General features: G+C 49.4%; 2 protein-coding genes across 3 annotated transcripts in view; one reads left to right on the top strand and one right to left on the bottom strand.

The window, feature by feature from the left end:
* The window catches only part of arl8a (ADP-ribosylation factor-like 8A), an 11,543-nt gene extending 4,948 nt beyond the window's left edge, over positions 1-6,595 (bottom strand). Inside the window, exons 1-5 of one of the 2 annotated variants that reach the window (XM_083533771.1) lie at positions 6,453-6,595; positions 6,099-6,290; positions 3,986-4,066; positions 1,488-1,561; positions 160-253 (exon numbers count right to left, since the gene is read on the bottom strand). In XM_083533771.1, the coding sequence (XP_083389897.1) occupies positions 160-253; positions 1,488-1,561; positions 3,986-4,066; positions 6,099-6,221 (372 nt within the window). In that variant the 5' untranslated portion in view covers positions 6,222-6,290; positions 6,453-6,595. Of the gene's footprint in view, positions 1-159; positions 254-1,487; positions 1,562-3,985; positions 4,067-6,098 lie in introns of both variants that reach the window. The other variant, XM_083533770.1, reaches the window with a different exon arrangement.
* Positions 6,596-7,720: 1,125 nt separating this feature from the next.
* Positions 7,721-10,000, top strand: part of cUnh6orf89 (chromosome Un C6orf89 homolog) — a gene marked incomplete at its 5' end in the record, with an annotated part of 7,204 nt that continues 4,924 nt past the window's right edge. Inside the window, one exon of the mRNA XM_083533756.1 lies at positions 7,721-7,909. Coding sequence (XP_083389882.1) covers positions 7,721-7,909 — 189 coding nt within the window. The remainder of the gene's footprint in view (positions 7,910-10,000) is intronic.

The raw sequence follows: 10,000 nt of genomic DNA, 5'->3' as shown, positions 1-10,000 counted from the left end.
CTGCAGTAGGAGTACAAAAAAATGATGTGTGATGAATAAGTGTGTGTGGTGGTGTAGACAGGGCATGTGGAAACTTGATCATGTGTGTTTGTGTGTGTGTGTGTGTGTGTGTGTGTGTGTGTGTGTGTGTGTGTGTGTGTAAGGGAGTTACAGACTTACAGGTATTCCCTGTAGCTGAGGTTTATCTAACAGGTTGTGCAGCTCATTTTTAGATGCTTCAATTTTCTCCGGATCTGCAGCGTCCACCATATACCTGATACACACACACACACACACAGATACAATGACTCACACATATACATAACATACATAAAGTCACACACACAGGGATAAATGTAATTCTGATGTCTGCTCTGTATGTATGTCTGTGTGTGGTAGTAATGTTTATCATAAATATGATATACTCTCAGTGTTGGGCCGTCAGGGTCAGTAAACACTTCTCTGCTGAACTAAACACTATCAGAAACACTGACCCACATTTATAACATAAACTCTAATATTTGTTCCATGAAACTGTATAAATTTCTTCCATCAGTTTCTTCTCTTCATGTCGTGGTGTTTCTCTCGGCTGCACTGCTTCAGTACGTGTGTGTGGATGTTAGATTTTTTGTCCAATCAGATTTCAGCCTCTATGTGCTGCCATGTGAATCTAATCTGCTCAGAACCTTCAGAATCAGTACTGATGGACTTTTACCATCGAGAATATTACCAACAGCTCTGTTTCTTTATCCAATCAGATTTCAGATTCTCCTCACAGAGCAGATCACTGGCCCAGAATAGCGTCAGCATTGTTCCGTCCTCTGATTGGTTGTTCAGAGGGAAACCGTTACAGCCACGTTTGACTGGTAAAACACGTGTGTAGCTCTGCACACGTTCATACATCTGAGTTAGACTTTTTTATGCCTACACAGGAAGATAAATTAATTTGGTCGATTTAGAAGAAAAGCAAGAAAAGCAAGACATGATGAGGAGGTCACCAACCCTGAAGCTCGCTAGCGTGTCTCAGCCTGGGAAAGGGTTTGATCTCCACTTCCAGAACAGTGAATACGAGCGGTACCACTGGATTACAGCCTCTGGGGGGCGCTGCACATTATGAGTCTGCATCTCTGGTGTAGGTTGTATTTGATTTACATTTGAATGTTTTTGTCATGGTAATAAACAAATATTGATTGTGAACTGCTCCAGATGTTGTAGGTGCACAGTTGTGGTTGTAGTGTAGAGGTTTGGAATGTAACTGGGTTTGTTGTTTTAGTAAAATGGTTTTTACCTCCAGATGTGCAACGTCTCTCTGTAATGTCACGTGTTGTTATATTGTGTTTTGGCAAAGTATTAATGGTTTCTATAATTGTGATGTGATAGTGGTGGTATTAAGAGGTGGATTAAGCCGGGTACGTCCTCACTAAAGATCCAGGTACCAAATACACGACCCACCACTGTGTACTATATATATATATATTTGAATGATTGTGTGTGTGGTGTCTACTTACACAATGGCACTGACCCCCCTGCAGTATCTCTCCCACATGCTGCGAAAGCGTGGCTGCCCACCAATATCCCACAGCTACACACACACACACACACACACAGTACAGTATGGGGCATGTATAGTTGTGTGTCTCTGATGACATGTGAAGGCACAAAAAGAAACTAAACTACTTTATTGAAGAGTATGAACTTAAAGGATTTACCCCCTGTACACCTACACTGCTCCCTTTACCCCCTGTACACCTACACTGCTCCCTTTACCCACTGTACACCTACACTGCTCCCTTTACCCACTGTACACCTACACTGCTCCCTTTACCCCCTGTACACCTACACTGCTCCCTTTACCCCCTGTACACCTACACTGCTCCCTTTACCCCCTGTACACCTACACTGCTCCCTTTACCCCCTGTACACCTACACTGCTCCCTTTACCCCCTGTACACCTACACTGCTCCCTTTACCCCCTGTACACCTACACTGCTCCCTTTACCCCCGTACACCTACACTGCTTCCTTTACCCCCTGTACACCCACACTGCTTCCTTTACCCCTGTACACCCACATTGCTTCCGTTACCCCTGTACACCTACACTGCTCCCTTTACCCTCTGTACACCTACACTGCTCCCTTTACCCTCTGTACACCTACACTGCTCCCTTTACCCTCTGTACACCTACACTGCTCCCTTTACCCTCTGTACACCTACACTGCTCCCTTTACCCTCTGTACACCTACACTGCTCCCTTTACCCTCTGTACACCTACACTGCTCCCTTTACCCTCTGTACACCTACACTGCTCCCTTTACCCTCTGTACACCTACACTGCTCCCTTTACCCCCTGTACACCTACACTGCTTCCTTTACCCCCTGTACACCTACACTGCTCCCTTTACCCCCGTACACCTACACTGCTCCCTTTACCCCCGTACACCTACACTGCTCCCTTTACCCCCTGTACACCTACACTGCTCCCTTTACCCCCTGTACACCTACACTGCTCCCGTTACCCCTGTACACCTACATTGCTTCCGTTACCCCTGTACACCTACACTGCTCCCGTTACCCCTGTACACCTACACTGCTCCCTTTACCCTCTGTACACCTACACTGCTCCCGTTACCCCTGTACACCTACACTGCTCCCGTTACCCCTGTACACCTACACTGCTCCCGTTACCCCTGTACACCTACCCTGCTCCCTTTACCCTCTGTACACCTACACTGCTCCCTTTACCCTCTGTACACCTACACTGCTCCCGTTACCCCTGTACACCTACACTGCTCCCGTTACCCCTGTACACCTACACTGCTCCCGTTACCCCTGTACACCTACACTGCTCCCGTTACCCCTGTACACCTACACTGCTTCCTTTACCCCCTGTACACCTACACTGCTCCCTTTACCCCCTGTACACCTACACTGCTCCCTTTACCCCCTGTACACCTACACTGCTCCCTTTACCCCCTGTACACCTACACTGCTCCCGTTACCCCTGTACACCTACACTGCTCCCGTTACACCTGTACACCTACACTTCTCCCTTTACCCTCTGTACACCTACACTGCTCCCGTTACCCCTGTACACCTACACTGCTCCCGTTACCCCTGTACACCTACACTGCTCCCGTTACCCCTGTACACCTACCCTGCTCCCTTTACCCTCTGTACACCTACACTGCTCCCTTTACCCTCTGTACACCTACACTGCTCCCTTTACCCTCTGTACACCTACACTGCTCCCGTTACCCCTGTACACCTACACTGCTCCCGTTACCCCTGTACACCTACACTGCTCCCGTTACCCCTGTACACCTACACTGCTCCCGTTACCCCTGTACACCTACACTGCTTCCTTTACCCCCTGTACACCTACACTGCTCCCTTTACCCCCTGTACACCTACACTGCTCCCTTTACCCCCTGTACACCTACACTGCTCCCGTTACCCCTGTACACCTACACTGCTCCCGTTACACCTGTACACCTACACTTCTCCCTTTACCCTCTGTACACCTACACTGCTCCCGTTACCCCTGTACACCTACACTGCTCCCGTTACCCCTGTACACCTACACTGCTCCCGTTACCCCTGTACACCTACACTGCTCCCGTTACCCCCTGTACACCTACACTGCTCCCGTTACCCCCTGTACACCTACACTGCTCCCGTTACCCCCTGTACACCTACACTGCTCCCGTTACCCCTGTACACCTACACTGCTCCCGTTACACCTGTACACCTACACTGCTCCCTTTACCCTCTGTACACCTACACTGCTCCCGTTACCCCTGTACACCTACACTGCTCCCGTTACCCCTGTACACCTACACTGCTTCCTTTACCCCCTGTACACCTACACTGCTCCCGTTACCCCTGTACACCTACACTGCTCCCGTTACCCCTGTACACCTACACTGCTCCTGTTACCCCTGTACATCTACACTGCCTGATTTTAGGATTAAAACGAGATTAAAGTATAAAACACTGTAAATCTAACCTTAATTGTGACGTTGCCTTTGGTGATCTTCCGCATGTTGAAGCCGACAGTGGGGATCATGTCCTCGCTGAATTGTCCTGACTACACACACACATACACAGGGAACAGTTACCGCTTTTTACAAAACACAGTTTAGCGCTTTGGTGAAAATGTTAAATTTAGTCCGTGTGTGCGTGTGTGTGTGTGTGTGTGTGTAAAAATGCTGTAAATCAGTTTAATACGGCTCTCGGTCAAGGGATACGAATTCTCAAGGTGTTAATTTATTCTCAAACGACCTTCTTCTGAATGTTTTGTGTGTGTGTGTGTGTGTGTGTGTGTGTGTGTGTGTGTGTGTGTGTGTGTGTGTGTGTGTGCAATGCATATGGTGCTGAAAATAAAGTGTACATAATGAATGATGGATAACGTGCAGGTGATGGCTCTACTGACACTGTACTGACCAGTGTGCTGACACTACTGAACACTGTTCTGATCGCTGTACTGACACTGTATTAAATGCTGTAATGACACTGTACAAAACATTGTACTATCAACGTACTGACACCACTGATCACTGTTCTGAGACAGTGCTGGCACTACTGATCACTGTAGTGACACTGTACTGACCACTACGGATCACTGTACTGATATTACTGACCAATAGTGATCACTGTACTGACACTACTGATAACTGCATTCACACTACTGATCACTGCATTCACACTACTGATCACTGCATTGATCGCTGTACTGACACTACTGACACTGTAATAAACACTGCATGGACACTACTGATCACTGTACTGACACTGCTGATCATTGTACTGTTCGCCGTACTGGCACTACTGATCACTGTACTGGACACTACTGATCACTGTATAGACACCACTGATTACTGAACACTGTTAATCACTGTACTAACATTACTAAGCACTGTACTGACACTACTGAGCACTGTTGATCACGATACTGACACTGTTCATCACTCTACTGACACTAATGACACTGTACTGACACTGTTGATCACTGTACTGACACTACTGACACGGTTGATTACTGTACTGACACTGTTGATCACTGTACTGACACTACTGACACTGTTGATCACTGTACTGACACTACTGACACTGTTGGTCACTGTACTGACACTGTTGGTCACTGCACTGACACTACTGACACTGTTGATCACTGTACTGACACTGTTGGTCACTGTACTGACACTGTTGATCACTGTACTGACACTGTTGATCACTGTACTGACACTGTTGATCACTGTACTGACACTGCTGGTCACTGTACTGACACTGTTGGTCACTGTTGATCACTGTACTGACACTGTTGATCACTGTACTGACACTGTTGATCACTGTACTGACACTACTGACACTGTTGATCACTGTATCGACACTACTGACACTGTTGATCACTGTACTGACACTACTGACACTGTTGATCACTGTACTGACACTACTGACACTGTTGATCACTGTACTGACACTGTTGGTCACTGTTGATTACTGTACTGACACTACTGACACTGTTGATCACTGTACTGACACTACTGACACTGTTGATCACTGTACTGACACTACTGACACTGTTGGTCACTGTACTGAATGTTGTACTAAGCCCTACACAGCAAGAACATCTATATGATATAATATAGAGACAGAAGCCCTTATACAGAGGCACTTTTGATTATCTCCTGTTTACACTGAGAAGATGAGGTGTTGGGGCCTCACTCAGGGGCCCAGCAGTGGCAGCTTGGTGTTGCTGGGACTTGAACTCACTGACCATCTTTCCAGGGCTAGACTTTCTCCTACATGGACTACTGCCAGGAACCATCATGGTGTGTGTTTCATTTACACGCATTTACATGTACAGACTGTCCCATACACGCGCGCGCGCGCGCACACACACACACACACACACACACACACACACACACACACACACACACACACTGCCTGGCAGTAATATATCAGGAGTCACCGAGTTTCATCATCATCAACAGCAGCAGCAGGTCCAAAGCAGATGAAACCACACCTAATGATGATGATGATGATGATGATGACGATGACGAAGCCCCTAAAAATAAATTACACACACACACACACACACACACACACGTTATTACCGCGATCACGTTGACGAAGGTGGTCTTCCCGGAGTACTGCAGGCCCACCAGTGTGAGCTCCATCTCCTCCTTCCAGAAAAGAGCTTTGAACCAGTCCAGGAGCTTATTAAATAACGCGATCATCCTGGAGCTGGAGCTGGACGATGATGGTGATGAAGGCGGTGGTGTGTGTATCGATCAGCTGACTGCGGCCTGGAGGATGGAGGAAGGATGAAGGGATGAAATCTTCCGGCTTTAACGGAAGAGAAAACAAGAGGACAGAAAACAGCTCGACGCTCAGGTTCCGGTCCACTGCGGCTGTGTTCCGAATTAATCTCTTACTGCGCGTGTGTGTGTGTGTGTGTTCGCCCTTGCCTGGGTGGGGTTTCGGACACACAGCTGATCCTAAACAATGCGGGTTGGATGGATTAGAGTAGGACAGAAGAAGAGCAGCGCCTCCAGTCTTCCTCCAGACTGCGCCCCCTGCTGAAAACCACGAGAACTGACTCCCATCACCCACCCGTATTCCGAACAAACACGGAAATCACTCTGAAATTTACAACCGCACATTCACCACTTCCGCCAGCCTTCCTCACTCCAACAAAATTTATTTTTATTCCTTTTATATATATTTATATATAACAGCTTAAATATAGTGTCCAAGTTTATCACTAAAATATATTTACATATCTGATTTTCTATATTTATTCATCAACTAATTATGACGAATGTGTTTATTTAGTAGAATATTAGCGAGCAACACACACGCACACGTGACATTTTGCCGTGGGTTTGGTAATGATGCGCTTAAACTTTTCTGTTATGTTTCCTTTTCTAGAGTATTTGAAATTATTACAGCCGTTTACATTGTTAATAATGTAAGTGTAAAATATATGGATTTCATATAATTACACGTGTGTGTGTGATATCTGCTTTCTGTCTCACGAGTCATTTGACAATTGTATTGCATTGTTTTTCTGACCTATACATTTTTGTACTCTCATACATTTCTATTATATGATAAAATACAATAGAAATAATGTTGGATAAACTATATATAATATGATATGATATGATATGATATTATTAATTTTTATTTGATTGAAGTTCAGTTCCGGTTATAAATCCTTCACGTGGTTGCGCGTACAGCCAATCACCGCGCAGGAGGGCGGGGGTTGTTGGAATTGGGTGGGTTTAAAAGTGATTGTCAGTAAACACGTAGGAAGAACTCTAACAATCTCGAGGCGAGAACTGAAAGCAAGAAGATAATCGGGAAAATCTCCGGGTTCCTCGGTAAACTCCTCTCAAACTGCGCTAGTAAAAACCTCTGCGAACAGTCAGCTAATGCTGGTGAAGCTATAACTGTACCCGCGCTGGCACAGAGTTAGCCGCTTTTAGCCAAGCAGTGCAGTACAGGCGCCATGTTTATGATTTAAAGAGTCAGTTATGTTTCAGTCAGTGTGTGTGTGTGTGTGTGTGTGTGTGTGTGTGTGTGTGTGTGTGTGTGATTTTTAGAGATTTTACACCATGAAGGCTGAGACACAGTCACGTGATTTGGGCTGAAACTGACCCCGCACAGGTACCCAGATGTGTGTGAAAGCCCAGGTGAGCACACGAGCGCGCATGTGCGGTCACGTGTAAACATGGGCACTACGCTGAGTGAACCCTGTATCTACGACAAGCTCTCAGAGAGCATCCACATCCTACGTCACTCCGGATACAGGTACGGCATGTCCGAGAGGGAGATTGAGAAGTTCATCAAGCAGGTCCTTGAGACCAACGAACCTCGCAGAGAACCTACACAGTTCCCCGTCCTGAGGACAATTGCCAAGGTACCGAAGTGAGAGAGTGATGGGGAGGGGGAGTGAAAGAGTGATGGGGAGGGAAGGGGTGGGAAGGGTTGGGAAGGGTGGGGTGGGAAGGGGTGGGATGGGGAGGGGGAGTGAGAGAGGGATGGGGAGGAATGGGGGGATGAGAGAGGGATGGGGAGGGAAGGGGGGGTGAGAGAGGGATGGGGAGGGAAGGGGGGGATGAGAGAGGGATGGGGAGGGAAGGGGGGGATGAGAGAGGGAAGGGGGGGTAAAAGAGTGATGGGGAGCGAGAGAGGGAGGGGGGGTGAGGGGGAGTGAGAGAGTGATGGGGAGGGAAGGGGGTGAGAGTGATGGGGAGTAAAAGAGGGAAGGGGGGTGAGAGAGTGATGGAGAGGGAGGGGGAGTGAGAGAGTGATGAAGAGTGAGAGTGTGATGGGGGAGTGAGAGAGTGACGGGGAGGGAAGGGGGTGAGCAAGTGATGGGGAGTGAGAGAGGGAAGGGGGTGAGCAAGTGATGGGGAGTGAGAGAGGGAAGGGGGGTGAGCGAGTGATAGGGAGTGAGAGAGGGATGGGGAGGGAAGGGGGAGTGAGAGATGGAAGGGGGGGTGAGAGAGTGATGGGGAGTGAGAGATGGAAGGGGGGTGAGAGAGTGATGGGGAGTGAGAGATGGAAGGGGGGTGAGAGAGTGATGGGGAGTGAGAGATGGAAGGGGGGTGAGAGAGTGATGGGGAGTGAGAGATGGAAGGGGGGTGAGAGATTAATGGGGAGTGAGAGAGGGAAGGGGGGGTGAGAGAGGGATGGGGAGGAATGGGGGGGATGAGAGAGGGATGGGGGGATGAGAGAGGGATGGGGAGGGAAGGGGGGATGAGAGAGGGATGGGGAGGGAAGGGGGGATGAGAGAGGGATGGGGAGGGAAGGGGGGGGATGAGAGAGGGAAGGGGGGGTAAAAGAGTAAGGGGGAGTGAGAGAGTGATGGTGGAGTGAGAGAGTGATGGGGAGGGAAGGGGGTGAGAGTGATGGGGAGTAAAAGAGGGAAGGGGGGTGAGAGAGTGATGGAGAGGAAGGGGGAGTGAGAGAGTGATGAAGAGTGAGAGTGTGATGGGGGAGTGAGAGAGTGATGGTGAGTGAGAGAGGGAAGGGGGGGTAAAAGAGTAAGGGGGAGTGAGAGAGTGATGGTGGAGTGAGAGAGTGATGGGGAGGGAAGGGGGTGAGAGTGATGGGGAGTAAAAGAGGGAAGGGGGGTGAGAGAGTGATGGAGAGGGAGGGGGAGTGAGAGAGTGATGGGGAGTGAGAGAGGGAAGGGGGGTGAGCGAGTGATGGGGGAGTGAGAGTGATGGGGAGGGAAGGGGGGGTGAGCGAGTGGTGGGGAGTGAGAGAGGGAAGGAGGGGTGAGAGAGTGATGGGGAGTGAGAGAGGGAAGGGGGGTGAGAGAGTGATGGGGAGTGAGAGAGGGAAGGGGGGTGAGAGAGTGATGGGGAGTGAGAGAGGGAAGGGGGGTGAGAGAGTGATGGGGAGTGAGAGAGGGAAGGGGGTGAGAGTGATGGGGAGTGAGAGAGGGAAGGGGGTGAGAGTGATGGAGAGTGAGAGAGGGAAGGGGGGTGAGAGTGATTGGGAGTGAGAGAGGGAAGGGGGGTAAAAGAGTAAGGGGGAGTGAGAGAGTGATGGTGGAGTGAGAGAGTGATGGGGAGGGAAGGGGGTGAGAGTGGGAAGGGGGGTGAGCGAGTGATGGGGGAGTGAGAGTGATGGGGAGGGAAGGGGGGGTGAGCGAGTGATGGGGAGTGAGAGAGGGAAGGAGGGGTGAGAGAGTGATGGGGAGTGAGAGAGGGAAGGGGGGTGAGAGAGTGATGGGGAGTGAGAGAGGGAAGGGGGGTGAGAGAGTGATGGGGAGTGAGAGAGGGAAGGGGGGTGAGAGTGATGGGGAGTGAGAGAGGGAAAGGGGGTGAGAGTGATGGGGAGTGAGAGAGGGAAGGGGGGGTAAAAGAGTAAGGGGGAGTGAGAGAGTGATGGTGGAGTGAGAGAGTGATGGGGAGGAAAGGGGGTGAGAGTGATGGGGAGTAAAAGAGGGAAGGGGGGTGAGAGAGTGATGGAGAGGGAGGGGGAGTGAGAGAGTGAT

Source organism: Silurus aristotelis, assembly GCF_946808225.1.
Source record: "Silurus aristotelis genome assembly, chromosome: 28".
NCBI classification, from domain to species: Eukaryota; Metazoa; Chordata; class Actinopteri; order Siluriformes; family Siluridae; genus Silurus; species Silurus aristotelis.
The sequence above is the reverse complement of the archived record's forward strand: the minus strand, read 5'-3'. Positions and strand labels throughout refer to the sequence as shown.